Here is a 17,329-nt window from a genome sequence, read left to right as displayed (position 1 = left end):
TTTGAAATCGTTAAGAGTCGGTCAAATGTGGGCAATTTCAAATTGCTGTGGTTGGATAGTGTTGATACAAAATGCAACTACTCTTTGGAAATATGACTTGCTTTTAAGAGCATTCTGAAGTCATGGAGTTCAAAAATGATATTTCACAGGGCTTTTACTTTGAAATCCAAATTAAGATGGCCTTGATATTGACAGGCCGTTAATGGTGAACAAACCTAAATTATATGTTCTTAAAAATATGTTAATTCAGTGAACAAACCTAAATGATATGTTATGTTCTTAAAAATGTTAATTCACTCGAAGTTTACTTTTATTTTGAAATCCGGTTTCCACGTCCCTTCCCGTTATACTTTGAATAGACGGGGAACTGACAATAAACGGGTGGCTGGCTTGACACAAGTGCCATGTAGACGTTCCTTTGCTAACAGAAGGCTAGTTAGTACCTGTACCTCCTCCCGGTTTGGTTTTGAACCGGAGTGGATCAGAAAGACCTCAGTAGTACTAACTAGCCCGACTAGACGCGCCCTTTACACTCCATAACCGGAAGTTCCTGGAAGCTAAACGAGCTAACAACGTAGCTAATGGCCGGTCCCTGGATAGCGTCACTAAAGGTGAGCTTCATGTTTTATTTGCTAAAATAAGACACTAACGTTTTCAAATGTTTTATCTGTGACATTATGTGGTTAGATTGTGTTTGTTACATAATGTGATTTAAGTTGTGAACTGTTGGCTAACCAGGAGGACTTAAGTGGAGCTAAAAATTAAGTACGTGTTTTGTGTTTTCAGGAGTGAGAAGTAGACTGGGGCATTTGCCGTCTCTCTCAGCCTAATGGTTTCTGATCTGAGGCCAACTTCCCATAACTGGATCCCCCCTCCAGGTTAGATCCCGTAGCCCGCTGTTCTGGTCTACGTGGGGTTCACGCCAGCGCGAGCCTTCTCTGTCTGCTAAACTGGTTCTGGGATCCTGCGGGTGTGTCCCAGACCTAGGAACTGTCAGAACCGGGTCTGACTCTGGAGAATTTTTAGCATCAGAGATCCGGAGGTAAACAGACTAGTTGTTGTTTATCTAATTCCCTCTAACCAGAACATGACCGCGGTTGTGGGCAGAGCCTGGGGTTGGGTCCGGTCCTGGACTAGCCATGATCCTCCAGAGAAGACAACTCTGATCAATGAGACTGAAAAGCAACCTGACAAAGGTGTGTGGGGCGTCAGAGGCTGGACCTCTTGGATTTGGGGAGGATGGAGAAGACCGAGAGACCAAAATGTCACTGCAGAGCGGTTCTGGGAGGCCCAGGAGAAGCTGCAGCCCGTCGAGATTGAGGATCTTAGAGCAGGTAGACCAGAACCAAAGTCTAACGCGCAGGTATCTCGATGGTGGAATAGATATCTCCCAACTTCCATCTGGCCAAGAAAAACAGATGTAGGTGGACTGAAACGGAGGAGAGTAGGTAATCCGTGGCAGCATGATGATGAGGACTTCTCTGATTATGGAACACCTCCTCCGTCTCCTACACCCCCATTCCATCAGATGACCTCTCCATTTCGGTTTTTTGCACAAAGCTGGAAGGTGGAAATCGTTCCGGAACATTATGAGATTTGCTTCAACTTCATCCGTCACCTGTTTGACCTGTTCGTTGTGGCCTTTTTGTGGACCGTGTCCCCTCCTGCCAGGCTTATCCTGGAGGTGTTGGGTGTTCAGGGAGCTCTGAGGTTGTGGTTTCATGGGATGGCCATGTTCTTCGTGTCCACGGTTGGAATGGCAGGATTACTCTGGTTGATCCAGGAGTATCTCCCTCAGTTTGCTCTGATCTACGGCATCATCCAGGCAGTGGTGATCTCCATCAGCGTCCGACAGAGCGTGATCCTCGGTGTGGAGGAGGACAAAGAAGAGCAGGAGATGGATGTGAAGGAGGCGGGTGAAGAGAGAGACATAGACCATGAAGCTGAGCTTTAGCTTCAGCGGGATTCCTGGGGCGAGGTCAGGTTGTGGTAAACCTGACATGTTTAAACACTTTGTGCCACTTTATAAAAGTATTTTTGTCTCAGACTGGTTATTTGTAGGTTTTCTTTAATTGACCACTCCAGTTACATCTAAATACCTTTAAAAATAAAAGCTTCATAGCTTTAAAACAATAGTCACACAACGATCTGGTACAGAACACCTGAATGCACATTCGTCTTCACGGAGTGTTTTTGGTTCCTGAGAGAAGCTTCAGAGGACTGAAATCCAAACTCGGACCTAAAACGGAAACCAGATGTCTCCTTTTTTCACAGCAACAGCCTGCTCAGGTTCAAAGCTGCTACGCCGGACCGATCCAAGCTGACCAGAACCTTCCACTGCTGCAGCTTGAACCTCTAAAGGTTTCAGTTGTGTGTGAGGAAATGATAGTTTTAAGTTCAGGGTTCTTTTTTTACCCCCAGTTGTGTTCGGTCTCTTGTTCTGAGTTGACCGTTAGATTCTGATCTGGTGTTTTCCTCCGCTGACAGCTGAGGTACGGTTCCGTAATCCAGGTTTTTCTGAGTAGAAATCCTTTAAACATGTAAAGTCTTATTTCTTTGCTGCTTCTACATTCGGACACTCCTCTCGTCTACATGTGTAAATACATTTTACTTCTTGGCTTCTACTTTATATTTCAGACCCAACAAACCGGGACAACACTTTAATGAGTGATGCCTAAAGACGTGTTTGTTAATAAGCTGCTGCTGTTGAACGTGGAAACACTCCCGCTGCACACGTGTGCATTCTCACACTCGTTATTTTTGAAAAGTACAAGGTGACAGCAGCTGTTTCATCTGGGGTGAAAATGTGACACCGTCTTCACTTTATTCTGTTTTAATAAAGAATGTTCTGCTGTTGTATGAAACGTTTGTTTTTGTTGGTGAAACATCTGGATAAGAAGCCTAACCGTAGGTGCTCACACAGAACCATCACGCCTGGAGGTCTGCTTCCACTCCAGACGACCAGGACATGTTAGAACCAAAGCTGGTGTCACCTGGAATCCACCTCTGCAGCAATCTGAAGATCCGATTGATAAGACACCATCTTTATATTAGTCGTTACTTCCTCCCACATTAACTTTGTATCCAAACTTGTTTTCATCACAGTTCAAAACTTTATTTCACATTTCTGCTTCGTTAAGCGAACATTATTTACAGAGCGGAGCAACACGGGAGCAATGTCCGGATGTTACAGCACAAAGGTGGACGTCCTCCATCCTGCAGGACAGAGCTCCTTAGAATGTCTACATAACACACTGGACTTGTTTTCCTCGAGACCTTCTACCTCTCATCCAACAGGGTTCTTCTAACTCTGATCCAGTCTCTGGAGTCCAAAGAACTCCTGCAATTCTGTTCTGCTAACTGTGGAATGAAAAGGACTTTTGGTGAGGTGGTTCTGATGAAAGGCTCTTTAGTTTGGGTCTGTAGTCGACACACCTGAACGTTCACATCTGCAACTCAACTACAGATCTGTGTGGGTCCAGTTCCAACACTTCTGAGAGCTGTGATTGGGCTGCATGGTGACCAGAACTGAACTGTGGTGGATCAGAAACATCTGTTTGATTTTAATACTTAAAATCCAAAATGAGAAGTATTTGGCAGGTCAATAGATCATGACCACCAGCCTAAACGGTCACCAGTATGGAGACTTGCAGCTGAATCACAAACCAGCAGTATAGACCAGCGGTCACCAAAGCTGCTGAGGTTCTGGAGCTGAGTGGGACCTGCTGCCAACAGCTTAAACATGCAGAAACATGGTAGATTTCTACTTTCTGGTTTAAAATCAGCTTTTATTTTAGATTACAGAGCAGCTGGAGGAGAACTGGATCCAAACGTCTACCACATCTTCATTTAGTCCAACATCTGGGCAGAAACTGGACCTTTATGACCTCAGACTCATCTGAAGCTCCCAGAAGAAAAAACAAAAAAATGATAATAATAAGTGCAGTTTGGAACATGTCAGTGTCACTGAAGCCCTCCAGACTCCCTCAGATCCCCCAAGACTCAAGAAGCGGTTCTGTGTGGCTTTTTAGTGTGAGTGTGCCCCCTCAGAGTTTGGGGGGCCCGTGGCCCCCCCGTCGGGCCTCTGTCCATGACCTCTTCTGCCATGACCCAGGATGCAGTTGGCGCTCCCACAGCCCTCGTCTTCATCGTCTCCTTCGCTCTCAGACGAGGACTCTCCAAACTGTTTGGGCTTCTCATAAATACAGCAGCCTGGAAATCAACACACAGGTCCAGGATCAGAACAGAACCAGAACATCTGGATTCAGAGGTTCCACAAAACCAGCTCTAGTTACAACATCAAACCAAAGTAAATCTAAAACCAATTCATGACTCAGATGAAGAGCGGCCTGCAAACCAGACTGGGCCCATTCAAATATCATGAACCTGCACAGGGATGATGACATCATCGGAACAGAGCAAGGCTGTAACTGGAGGTCCAGCAGGTCAGTACCAGGTCCTGGATCTCCACTGGGGTTGTCACCACCACCAGGTGTATCTGCAGATGGTCGGGGGTTGGACAGGTGACGTCAACAGTACCAGAGTTGTGTCTCAGGAGGGGTAAGGTGGCGCTGTCCCATCTTAACCCTGCCATCCTCCATGTCTGATGACCTTTACTCATGGTTTGACCGTCCTCCATAAACTACCCGGCAACAGCGTCACTCTTCTCATGTCCTCTGGTACCAGCTCCAGATGTTCCAGCATGTAGACCAGACACGCCCAAACTGCACCATTTTATTAGGTGTTCTGACTTCCCGAGTGGAGATTTTGTGCCAATATTTGTGTTTTTCTATAAATAAAAAGATTTTTATGATGATGGCAACACCTTTCAAGCACATTCAGAGATGTCTGACATGTTTAGGTTTGGATTAGTTTGGTAGTTGAAGGAGAAAAACTGGGCAGAACAACGGATCCAGTTCAGACAGAAGCAGCTGCTAGTACCAGCAGAACAACACACTAGGTTAGCTGCTTCTGCCTAGGTCACTGTAAAAATATCTCGGGGAGCAACAGAGCGATCTGTTGTGGTGAAAAGGAGCTAAGCCAGAAAGCAAAGCTCTGAACTCACTGCGGTCGTGAGCTGTCGGTTATGACAGAAAGACCAAGACCATACAAGCTGTTCAAATGACTTTCCTTCTCAGTTTAACTGCAGCTGGCATTATCCTGATACACAATAACATCAATGCAATGCTCAGTATGTGTCCCTTACAGCATGCTGCATAGTTCTGGAACCCAAAGCTTCATTTTTATTAGTGATTTTTTTTGTGCTCAAAGGTTACAATAATATTACTTTTTCTTCTAATTATTCTCTTAAGTGTTGGTGCTGCTGTAACAAGTGAATTTTCCCACTGTGGGATCAATAAAGTCTCTTCTATTCTTTGCAGAATAGCCGGGCTCAGCCTGTGAGAGAGGGTTAAGTAACCGCTGCTTCTCCACACGGAGAAGAACCAGCTAACCTGCTTCAGATATTTGTCAGGCTGCCGCTTGGACATCTCCCAAGGGAGATGTTTTGGGAGCGTTCTGCCTGCAGGAGGCCCCTCAGTCGACACAGGACATGCTGGAGGGATTATATCTCCAGGCTAGCCATGGCGTTGTTCCCACTGGTGGAGGATGCTGGTGTGAGGACAATCAGGGCTTTTCTGCTTGGGCTGCAACCCAGATCCAAAGAAGAAGATGAAACACCAACAAACTAAACCAAGACTCAAGTGCTGTGGGCGATTAACCAGACACCTTAAGATGTCTCAGCCATTTCTGATTTCATTGTTTAAGTTCTGAACCTGGGGCTGCACAGTGGTGCAGTGGTTAGCGCTGTTGCCTTGCAGCAAGAAGGTCCTGGGTTCACATCCCAGCCTGGGGTTTCTCTGCAAGGAGTTTGCATGTTCTCCCTGTGCACACGTGTGTTCTCTACAGGCACTCCAACTCCCTCCCACAATCCATAACCATGACTGTCAGGTTGGTTGACCCCATCTGCTTGCCCAGAGACAGCTGGAGATAGGCACCAGGCACCAGCCACCCCCACCCCCCACCCTGCATGGAAATAACGAAAATGGAAGTTCTCAACCTGAGAAAGCACCTTGACCTTTGACCCAGCGATCCTGACCACCCGACGATGGTCCTCTATTTTCTGAGAAGATATGTGAACTCACACTTTGAGGACCGTCTCCCCAGGTGCTCATTATCAACAGTGTCACTGGACCACTCCACCTTCTTCTCAGTCTTCCTCTTCCTCAGCTTGATGGTTAGGCTTCGTCCTTCCTGAGAAACATCAGATGTCAACAGGAGCAGTACTGAGTGTTTATAAAAGAAACCATGACATGGCATCACAAATGCTACAAGCACACTCCACCAACAGAACCATGACAGACCATGTATAAGACATTCATTATCACCACCCTACCTACCACTGAGCGTCAACAACACGGCTTCCTGTAGCTAACAGCAACCGGTGATGCTACCGAAAAAAGGGTCGCCAGACAACGCAATCGCATTTTAATCTACAAGATCTAGCCTACTGATGGAGTCTCGCTGAAAAACGTCGGATAGCAGAGTCTAAAGTTGTTTTATGTTGTATTTGTTCACCGTCGGTGATAAATGATCCGAGCCTAGTCTCGGTTTTGAAGAACAATTCATCTCTGAAACCCAAATGGTCCTTGTCACGAGTTCTGTTAACGCCCACAATATTGCAACAACCCATACAAACAGCTAAGACATGACAGGCTGATTATTCAGGTTAAATCAAAAATCAACACATCACATCCAATTACGACAGCAGATGAAACATTGGTTGTTAGCGACGCGGCCTCGGTAGGTCCTGAACACCGGACTGGTTTAACCCTAAAATCAATTAAAGTGTTTACCGACCAGTTCGATAGCGTATACCTGTTGGGGTGGCGGCGGAGTGCCAGTCTGGACAGTCTCCGTTATGGTTTCACTCGACGTCCCGGGGACCTCCGCCATCCCTGGAGCTGCTAGGCTAATGCTACCTTTACCTTGAAATCAGACGCAGAACCAGTGGAGTCGGGGGTCTGTGACGCGTCAACACGAATCTGTGGAAGCGTCAGTAACCGACCCTAAATCGTTAATTCACAAGCTTTGTTGAAAAAGCAAACAAATATTGTCCTTAAAATTATTAGTTGCAATAAATAGGAACTGGTCGCAAATTGTGAATCACGCTAACGCGACTCTAAACGGAAGTTAATGGTTTTCAAAATCCTAAAAGTACAAGGCAAGTCCGAGGTAGAGAGCTCATTTCTAGACTCATTAATTTAACTGCAGATGTGTTTTAAACTTTTTTTGCAATATCTATTGTACAAGGCTGTGGTGGATTATCTGATCTTAAAACAGAACAAGACATTTACTTTATATTTCAGTTCTGTGTGTGTTTGAGTTCAACTTGACAGCGGAAATGTTTGCGGGGAACCTATTTTGTGACGGACAAGCGTTTGTTTCCAATGTCCGTGAGGTCGGTAAACAGAACAAACGCTTGAGATTATAAACAGACTTACAATGGCACCAGCTCAAAAGTATATATAACGGAGAGGTGTTTATATAGCATTAAGTCGTAAGAACCTGAATACCCCTAAAGTTATTTAATTTAGTTAGGCGTAACAGATATGAATGGACTGTGCACTTTACCATTTTAGACATATCTAAAAACAACAAAAAATATATTTTAGCTCTATATTTTATGTATATATATTGTAGTGTTTAACTCAGGATGTGGAGGGCAGCTCGGAGGCTTTCAGGGACCAGAACAGCCAGACGCTGTTCCAACAACTCCTCCGTATTTTCGACCACCGTCTCCTCTCAGCCGAACCTCCCAGAAACAAAGCCCTCTGCCCGGCTTCAGGAGGAGAAGCGGAGGCGCAAACGGGACCGGGAGAAGCTCGTCCTGTCCAGCCCGCACACAGTAAGTCCGGTCAGACCTGCTAATAAAACCTGACGAGCTTACAGTAGTCAGAAAAGTATGTGTGTGAGGCTTAAGAAATTTAAAAAATGCAAGATGAGATATAAGAAAAAAGGTAGAAATACAAATATATACATAGAAATATGACTTTAATGAATGCAACAGTTAGGTTATTATAGTAATAGTGGATTTATTGCACTGACGACTGTTCAAGAGATTTTTTTGGTTCATTTGCTGTTTGGGGAAGATGCTGCCTCTCAGTCTGCAGGCTCTTGCTTTTGAGACTTTATAGTGCCTACTGGATGGCAGCAGTTCAAATGGATGTTGGCCGGGGTGGGAGTGGTCATGGATGATGTCATGGGCCCTGCTGATGCAGTGTGAGGTGGTGAGATCTTCCAGGGAGTGATGATGACGGCTGGTGAGCTGCTCTGCAGATTTGATGATCCTCTGCAGAGCCCCTTTATCTACAGCAGCAGAGAACCCAACAATACTTGAATACTGACTATGTGTATATACATGTACCTTTTCTTCAGATTATTCTGTATTATGTGTTGGAGCATGCTCTCCATGGTTGTCAGGTGGAAGACCACCAGCGCCTTACTCTGCAGGTTATTCCTCCTGAGTCAGTGATGTGTTCTCTTCACAAGTTGGGTTATGTCTGTTGACCAGATGAGGTCCTTGGGGTCATGGATGCTCAGGAATTTAAAGGACTGCACTTGCTCTACTTCTTTGTTGTTATTGAAGAGGGGGATGGGTCTGTGTTGTGTTATATCTAGTCTAGAGTTATTTATTTTGAGGTTTAAAGTGACCGGTTGTTTGCAGAGCATCAGGATTATCATTTCTGAATCTCATCTCGGGCTGCAGACTCGTCTTCCCTTGAGATGAGTCCAATGATGTTCATGTGGTTCACAAATTTAATGATTGTGTTTGACGACTGAGCCGGTGTGAGATGAGGTGGGGATGCAACATTGGGCAATTCTTTTTGACTAATAAACCTCAAACGTTAGGCTGGACCTGTTATGACACAGTACTTGGATTTTTCAGCATCTTTTTAAAATGACACGCCCACTCTTGTCTAACTTGATTTTCAGCCAAAAATGCAGAACCTCGTTGAGATTACTCCTCCTACATTATAAGAGGTCCTTGTAAAACTTGGTATAATAATGCAAACAACAAAAAGTTGTAGAAATATTGGAATTTTTTGAAAATTAGGCAACCAGTGCAACACAAAATACCTTAGTGCTAGCTAGCACTTGAGTTGTTTGACTCCATCTCTTTTATATTTTTGAATGAGATGTTGTTTATGTTTGTAGAATTCTTTTTAGTTTTGGTGACGAGGGCACCAAAGGGTCCAAAAGTTTGTTTCTGCACAAGGGATAAGTGGATTAACACAAAACCTGCTACTGATGTTTATAACCACAACTGGAAGCCATATTCTGAATATAATTAAAAACGTAGGTGTGACTAGTAGACTTAATGACATTTGACCTTTGAACTCATGAAACAAAAAGATTCTATCCAGAAAATCACAGACCATGTACATAACTATCCACTGGGGGTCAGTGTTATACCCAACAAAGCTTTCTTTGATTTACTGCTGGTGTAGAAGCTTTTATTTATTTTTTTTGTCCTGCATGTTTTTTTCAATCATGCTAATTCAGATGAGTTTTGAAAAAAAAAATGATAATAACTATGCCGGTGAAGGTTTTTAGTCATCCAGGTCATGGTAATCCAAAGGGTTCAAATGAAGCAATAAGCAAAGAAAAGGCCAACAGGCGCAAAGGCACCTCATCCCGTACGTGGCAGGAGTCTCAGAGAAACTTAGAAGAATCTTCTCCAAACACAACATCCCGTTAAACTTTAAACCCAACAGCACCCTCAGACAGAACCTGGTCCATCCAAAAGACAAAACACCCAAAACAGAAGCTCAGTGGCGTCGTTTGTGCAGTCCAGTGTAGCGAGGACTGTCCAGATCTTTACACTGGGGGAACTTAACAACAATTACACAAGCGCATGGCACAACACAGGAGAGCCACCTCTTCAGGTCAAGACTCTGCAGTCCACCTCCACCTGAAGGACAAGGGACACACGTTTGAAGATGACAACGTACACACAGAGAAGATAGATGGTTTGAGAGAGGAGTAAAAGAAGCTATCTATGTCAAATGTGAAAAACCTACTTTAAAAAGGGGAGGGGCTTACATTTCTCCTTTCCAGCACCTATAACGCAGCTTTGAATCTCATTCCTAAGCAGTTTCAGTCGAGGTCACACCTTCCTGCCTCTAATCAACACAACGACTCCCTCTCAACAGAGGCTAGTAACTCATCAGGGGATGGAGATGCGGGGTACCCGGAGTAGTTTCAGCTCGTTAAACAAAAACAGACAGCTACAGCTTATAAACTCGACTCTCTCGTATTCCAGTTAGAACTGACAAAGCTCCTCGGATAAAAAGCAAAACGTCTTCAAGAAACCAGAGAAGTCCAGTTGCCTTCATTTGAACCCTTTAGAATAATAAATAATAAAGTGTAGTAATATGCAAACCTACCATTTTAAACTCCTCCTACAGCTCAAACCCAATCAAAATGAAACTTTGCCTGGCAAGTAAGAGGCAGCGGCTGACCAAACAACGTTATGGTTTTCAAAAATCATTTTATTTTAGGAATTATTCACAATCAAAATATTTTAAGTACAAAATGTACTTAAAGAGCAAGTCAACCCCTACCAGAGTCTAACTCCACTCCCACTTCATGTTTGAAAAATGCAACACATGCTGTTGCCTGGCAGACCGAGAGGGCGGAGCCGCTAACAAATGCACACACACACACACACAGGCTCACGACAGCATTGTGACATCATAATGTACCAGTTTACATCATAGCATACTTCTTAGCCAATAGCGGTGGCAGATTTAAATTAGAATACAGTGCAGAGTTTTTACCTGACAACGGCACAACACTGCCAGTTTTAGGCAGAATATTTAAATTTTAACTAAGATGCACTGAAGTGCCAAATTATTGACGACACGTGTCTGCAGCACGATTGGACACTCGTTTATTTAGTTTATCAGCAAAAAAAAAGTTTATTTGGGGGTGACTTGCTCTTTAATGATATTTTCATACCATTGGTGCCTATAGGGTCGATTCAAGTGTCCATTTTCAGCGTGATCCAACAAAAGGAGGCACTGAGATGTTGATCACTGGTCTGTTTTAATGTCAAACCTCATTTTTTTTTACTGCAGAAGCAAATGGTCCCATTGGTCTGTACTTTCTGGGCAACTATCTTTTTACAAATGTCATAATCTATAAACTATGACTACAAGCTACGTCTCATAGTGAAACAGTGGCCGTAGTTCAAATGATTTATTTTTTCAGAACGCTGAAGATGACAAAGTAAACTGGAGTGAAAAACCGAAGATTGTTTATAATGCACACACACCTCCTGGGACAAAGAAAGGTGAGTGGGTTATTCTGGTCCTGATGGACCTCTCCCACCCAGTACAGCTCCTCTGTGGACCTGGTGTTTCTATTTGCTTGTCTGCAGATACCAGTCTGCCGTTCCCATCCTCCTACAGTCCAGACTATGTGGAGTCCAGTTGGTATCAGTGGTGGGAAAAAGAGAAATTCTTCAGTCCTGAACAACATGTAAGGATTTTATCACACAAACATATCAGCAATGTTCTTATTCTTTCTATTAGCTAGTCACCTTCACAGAATAAGCATCACTTTAGTTTGACAGAATCTCGTATTTAGTAACATTTTATAAACAGACGTGGACGAAATTGTTGGTACCCTTGGTCAATGAAAGGAAAACCCACAATGGTAACAGAAATAACTTGAATCTGACAAAAATAATAATAAATAGAAATTCTAAGGAATTTATCCAATGAAAGTTATATTAAGTTATATTAAAAAAAACCTCATGGAACAGTTTTAAAATAACAGAAAATGAATATCGGTATACAAACCTTTCAAGTAGTTGTTATATTATGTTTTTTTAAGCAATGCAACACTAAAATTCTCTTAAAATTAATAAAACTGAAGATATTTTAAATAAAATACAAGCTATATGTGATGAAAACACTAAATTCTAAATAGTATGAACTGAAGTAAAAAAAATTGTTAAAACATAAGTAACATTTGTTCCTGCGTTCCTGATTCACTGAATAACTTCTTTGTTTGCTTTTGTTCATAGAAGTTAAGTTTTGCTTCACTGGTGAATAACTGCAGGTAAAATGATGCTTTGCTGCATTTTTTTGTTGACAGTTTTAAAATAAGGTTGGAGGTTTATCCTTTTTCTCTGCCTCTGGATCAGCTGATGCGCGGGTCTCATGGCTGTGCGACATGGAGTGAGCGAGCGACAGAGATAGTGTTTTATTACTAAAGGGAGCGATCAACTGAAACAGTTGAGGGAAATTTGTTGAAACAAAATCACAGAAAATGTCCAGAAAGTTTGGAAGCCTGTGTGTTAATCACGTGTTCATAAACGAACGGCATTCAATTTGCGTTAACAAGCTTTTAACGCAGATAGGACTTTCCTGTCGACCCATATATTTTACTGAGGATGCTTTTTGGCAAACCATGAGACCCAAACCAGGTCTGTTTAACCACGCCGTCTTCTTTAGAAGCACTTCTTCATCTACGTGCTCCAGTTGCTGCTTTCAAAGTGTACACGGGGATCCATGCTGCAACGCCTACAATGAATACTGAGTGTATTTCCAGTAGAACAGACTTGAACACATTTGCCAAATGATTTGTGCAATAATCAGATTTTTATTTTCCATCCATCCATCCACTTTCAGCCGCTTATCCAGAGTCGGTTCGTGGGGGCAGCAGCCTAAGCTGAGAGGCCCAGTCTTCCCTCTCCCCAGCTACTTGGGCCAGCTCCTCCGGGGGAATCCCAAGGCGTTCCCTGGCCAGCCGAGAGACATAGTCCCTCCAGCGTGTCCTGGGTCTTCCCTTGGGTCTCCTCCCAGTTTGACTTGCCCAGAAAACCTCACCAGGGAGGCGTCCAGGAGGCATCCTAACCAGATGCCTGAGCCACCTCAACTGACTCCTCTTGATGTGGAGGAACAGCGGGTCTACATTGAGCCCCTCCCGGATGACTGAGCTTTTCACCCTATCTCTAAGGGAGAGCCCAGACACCCTGTGGAGAAAACTAATTTTGGCTGCTTATATTTGTGATCTCGTTCTTTCAGTCACTACCCAAAGCTCATGACCATAGGTGAGGGTAGGAACGTAGATCAACCAGTATATCGAGAGCTTTGCCCTCTGGCTCAGCTCTCTTTTCACCACGACAGACCGGTACAACGCCCACATCACTGCAGATGCAGCACCAATCCGCCTATCGATCTCACGCTTTATTTTCCCCCTCTCGTGAACAGAGCCTTGACATACTTCCTCCACTTGAGGCAGGACGTCGTCCCTGACCTGAAGGATGCACCTTTTCCGATTCAAGACCATGATCTCTGATTTAGAGGAGCCGATTCTCATCCCAGCTGCTTCACACTCGGCTGCGAACCGCTCCAGCGAAAGCTGGAAATCATGTTCTGATGAAGCCAACAGGACCACATCATCTGCAAAAAGCTAAGACAAGGAAGAAAGTAAGGATCGACAAAGTCGATCATCAAGCTTTGTATCCTGATGCCAAGAGCACATATGGACAACTTTAAGCTTGAACATGGTGTTCGTTATGGACAAGGCATGACGTACGCAGAAGTCCAGTAACAAAACACTTCTCAGATTCAGATTAGGGGGGTCCATACCTCCCAACTACACCTCTCCAGGTCTCACTGTCGTTGCCCACATGAGCATTAAAGTCCCCAAGCAGAATCAGGGAGTCACCAGAAGGAGCGTTCTCCAGCATCCCCTCCAAGAACTCCAAAAAGGATGAGTAGTCTGAGCTGCAGTTTGGTGCATAAACACAAACCATTGAGGACCTGTCCCCCCACACGTAGGTAGAGGGAGGCTACCCTCTCATTCACTCGGTCAAACCCATCGACATAATATACGTGGACAATTCCTTTCCACAGGCTCCAATATCACGTTTTTGATCCCAAATGGGAGGTGGCCACCACCGCCATTTTGACCGTGTCACAGGTTCCGTCAAGCCCAGACAATTCCATAAAAGGGAAGAGAGGAGGAGCTGAGGGTGGGGCTGTAAGGCTGGGATCAACTGACGACACCCGGTCGAACTAGCTACAAGCTAACCTGAAGCTAACCCAAAGCTAATGCAGAGGTGGGAGCTAAGCTAACGGAGGTAGCAACCTAGCTACAACCGGAGTTACCTGTGCACAACACCCGAGCTTCTGAGTCAGAGATACGCCGGGCTGACCGCTGGGTAAAACCGGGTGGAACACAGAGGTCTCCGAGACCTCCAAAAGCCGGCAGCCTGCGCAGCAAACAAGCGCCGCTGCGCAGAGCTGCCGCTGGGGAGAACCGGGTGGAAAGGTTTCCATCCCAGAGCTCCACAAGCCGTCAGCCCGCCGCAGCACACAGAAGCCACGATCAGACAGAGATGGACCGGGCTGCGGGGAGAAACAGCCGGCATTCCGGGTGGAAAACATCGGTCTCCCGAGAGCTCCACAAGCCGATAGTGGGAACCCAGCTCCACCAACATGTTATATTTCAACCCATTTTCTAAAGTGCAGCATTATGTTAAATGCACTGGGTTTTACCCTATTACATTTAAATTTCATGGTTAAACAGTACATGTTAAAATCTAAGCTCAGCTCGGCAGTGACCTAAAATACATAAATATAATTTTACTTACAGTAAAAATTGAAGTGGAGACTCCTTGGACGCTCTATTATTGCAATTAATGCCACAGCAAGTCATTTTGTCCAACAATTGCACAAAAAATATCCAAACAAGAATACACAAACACAGAGACTCAAAATCCTGGAGCAGTTTCCAGGCCAGACCGAGGCTCTGCTGAGGCCTTTCCACGGAGCTAGCTCTGTGGTCACGTGGGTCTGATGCTTATTAATTATACAGAATTTTAGGCTTTTAATACACTTAAACAGAAGAGTGAGAAAAAAATTCACCCCCCTCAGAGTTGTCATGAGTGTAAACTAGATCATTTAAACCAAAAACATGTTTTGGTACCAGGCTGTAAACATGTTTATTTCTGCTGTGAAATTGGTATTTTTAACATGGGAGTCAATGAGGATTTGCTCGCTTCTGACACCAGCCCCCAGTGGATGAGGGTGGAACTGCAATTTTTCTTACTTCTGGGTTGGCCTCAATTTTAAAGCTGCATTGTGGGGGCTTGGTCAAACCCCAAAGTACACGCACCAAGTTGGGGGGCAACAAGTATGCCCAGCCCTTCTCGGTACCTCTCAGTGGGAGCAAATTCAGAATAATAGAAAGTCCAACCTCCCTTCTGGAAACTGGTTCTGGAGCCAGAACCACACATTGAGGTGAGTCCAACTATATCTAGCTGGAACCTCTCAACCTCACACACCGACCCCGGCTCTTTCCCCACCGGAGAGGTGACATTCCACATGTCGAGAGCTATTCTTTGTAGCCGAGGATCAGATGGTCCCTGCCTTTGGCTACCACCTGACATACAATGCAACTGACCCCTTTGACCCTACAAGTGGTGAGCTCATGGAAAGGGGGAACCCATGTCTCCTCTTCAGGCTGTGGCTGGCCAGGCTCCATGGGTAAAAGCCCAGCCACCAGGCAGCTTAAGTACCTCTTTCTGCTGTTGACTCAAAGAAATGCCCCAGCCTATATAGTCCAGAGTTGACGTCAAAGCCATTTCAAATGAGCCGTTGCCATCTTAGTTTCACTCATTCGCTGTAACCCACCACCCACCAAACCGATAGTGCTGTGATTGGCCAGCCACCAGACTGGTCGGGGCTGCAGAGGCTCTAATGGAGCATGGCTAGACCAACATGAGGAGTAAAATCATTTTGCTTCTGCTGCTGTCTGTCTAGATTTCTAGGCTAGACTACTCTGGCATTTAGTTGATCAAAGTGATAAATCAAAGTTCTGGTGGTACTGTACCAGATTTGCTTTTGTGACGTGGAGCCCTCTGAACACTTCATCTAACATTTAACTGATGATGATAAAACCCTCTGCGGTTTAATGGTTCAGTTATTTGTTTCAGGAACAGTTGGCCCATGGCGAGGAGCGGACCTTCTCTCTCTGTATCCCACCTCCAAACGTGACAGGAAAGCTGCACCTGGGCCACGCTCTGACTGTGGCTGTACAGGATGCTCTGGTTCGATGGTACGGGCCACCTACATGTCTGCTGTAGCTCTGGGTAACACTTTAAACACTGATGGAATGTTCTCCATGGAACAGGAGGAGAATGCAGGGCTACAGGGTTCTGTGGGTTCCTGGATGTGACCACGCAGGTATCGCAACTCAGGTAGAACAACTTGTGTCCTTCACATATCTCATGTCTTCCTGTGGGATGAAGTGTAAAGGAATTACTCACACTCACACCCAGATGGGAGATTTGGTCACTCTTGAAGTTTAGCTGGTCTTGCAAGAGCTGAGTCCTCATTCTTGGATGTGGTTCTGTTTATAAAGTTATGACCTTCAGCATCTGATCTGACCTGTGGTGGTGACAATGGAGATGAACTGAATGGCAAAGCCAGGGATTTACTGGTCCAGTTCATGAGTCAAAATAGTCATGATTATCATTTTTGCCACAACTGAGCAGCTCTATGTGCTCTACTGATCTGGTCTTACATTTGCAGACTGTTGTGGAGAAGAAACTTTTACGTGAAAAAGGGAAACGCAGACAAGACTTCACCAGAGAAGAGTTCTTACAGGAAGTGTGGAAGTGGAAGAATGAGTGAGTGTTCTCCTTCACATTCTTTATTTCAGAGGTTCTTCCCTGCTGACTCAACTTCTCCTTTTCCAGAAAAGGAGATGAGATCTATCAGCAGCTGAGGATGCTGGGTTCCTCTCTGGACTGGAGCAGAGCATGTTTCACTATGGATCCAGTAAGCCCCAGTCTGGGTTTGATCAGACAGACCACATGAAACTATGGAATATCTTCTCCTGGAGTGACCCAATTGAAAGCTCTCGCTTGTAAAATGTATTAAAGTTGTTGTTTTTTCTTTCTTCTCCAGGGTTTCAGCAGAGCTGTGACGGCAGCTTTTGTCAGACTCTGTGATTCAGGTCTGGTTTATCGATCAGAAGCTCTAGTCAACTGGAGCTGTGCTCTTCAGTCCACCATCTCTGATATAGAGGTGAGAAACTTCTACACACACACACACACACACACACGCACGCACGCACACACACACACACACACACAAACAAACACACACGCCTGTCTCTCTATCTTAGTGAGGACCCTCCATTGACTTCCATTCATATTGGTGACTCCACTATGCCTAACCCGTTCTCTAACCATAACCAATCTGTCCCTAACCTTAACTAACACTTCATTCACACCATGCCTCTA

At 44.7% G+C, this 17,329-nt stretch overlaps 3 protein-coding genes across 5 annotated transcripts in view; 2 read left to right on the top strand and 1 right to left on the bottom strand.

The window, feature by feature from the left end:
- The first annotated feature begins 860 nt into the window (after nt 1-860).
- Nucleotides 861-2,176, top strand: c11h6orf47 (chromosome 11 C6orf47 homolog). Its single transcript, XM_070556044.1, has one exon. The coding sequence runs from the start codon at nt 1,088-1,090 to the stop codon at nt 1,952-1,954; it is 867 nt and encodes a 288-aa protein (XP_070412145.1). The 5' UTR covers nt 861-1,087; the 3' UTR covers nt 1,955-2,176.
- A 1,315-nt stretch (nt 2,177-3,491) lies between these two features.
- Nucleotides 3,492-7,159, bottom strand: ppp1r11 (protein phosphatase 1, regulatory (inhibitor) subunit 11). Its single transcript, XM_015955801.3, has 3 exons — nt 6,877-7,159; nt 6,144-6,252; nt 3,492-4,212 (listed from the first exon to the last, which is right to left on the bottom strand). Exons 1-3 carry the CDS (start codon nt 6,952-6,954, stop codon nt 4,028-4,030), a joined length of 372 nt encoding a protein of 123 aa, XP_015811287.1. The 5' UTR covers nt 6,955-7,159; the 3' UTR covers nt 3,492-4,027.
- Nucleotides 6,786-17,329, top strand: part of vars2 (valyl-tRNA synthetase 2, mitochondrial) — a 25,682-nt gene continuing 15,138 nt past the window's right edge. The window contains exons 1-9 of one of the 3 annotated variants that reach the window (XM_070556043.1): nt 6,786-6,801; nt 7,702-7,906; nt 11,275-11,356; nt 11,444-11,544; nt 16,016-16,137; nt 16,213-16,279; nt 16,614-16,711; nt 16,781-16,862; nt 16,992-17,111. In XM_070556043.1, coding sequence (XP_070412144.1) covers nt 7,715-7,906; nt 11,275-11,356; nt 11,444-11,544; nt 16,016-16,137; nt 16,213-16,279; nt 16,614-16,711; nt 16,781-16,862; nt 16,992-17,111 — 864 coding nt within the window. In that variant the 5' untranslated portion in view covers nt 6,786-6,801; nt 7,702-7,714. Of the gene's footprint in view, nt 6,802-7,407; nt 7,460-7,501; nt 7,907-11,274; nt 11,357-11,443; nt 11,545-16,015; nt 16,138-16,212; nt 16,280-16,613; nt 16,712-16,780; nt 16,863-16,991; nt 17,112-17,329 lie in introns of those variants that run through there. The other 2 variants (XM_054745314.2, XM_054745308.2) reach the window with 2 other exon arrangements.

The sequence above is a fragment of the Nothobranchius furzeri genome, chromosome 11 (genome assembly GCF_043380555.1).
Source record: "Nothobranchius furzeri strain GRZ-AD chromosome 11, NfurGRZ-RIMD1, whole genome shotgun sequence".
NCBI lineage: Eukaryota > Metazoa > Chordata > Actinopteri > Cyprinodontiformes > Nothobranchiidae > Nothobranchius > Nothobranchius furzeri.
The sequence above is the reverse complement of the archived record's forward strand: the minus strand, read 5'-3'. Positions and strand labels throughout refer to the sequence as shown.

Bases quoted from the DNA above. Each gene is read 5' to 3' on its own strand.
- c11h6orf47 (XM_070556044.1), top strand. From the start codon at position 1,088: ATGACCGCGGTTGTGGGCAGAGCCTGGGGTTGGGTCCGGTCCTGGACT.
- ppp1r11 (XM_015955801.3), bottom strand. From the start codon at position 6,954: ATGGCGGAGGTCCCCGGGACGTCGAGTGAAACCATAACGGAGACTGTC. The intron at 6,253-6,876 runs GTATACGCTATC...GATGTTTCTCAG, and splicing joins CTCCGCCGCCACCCCAACAG to GAAGGACGAAGCCTAACCAT. The intron at 4,213-6,143 runs GTGAGTTCACAT...GTTGATTTCCAG, and splicing joins GGGGAGACGGTCCTCAAAGT to GCTGCTGTATTTATGAGAAG.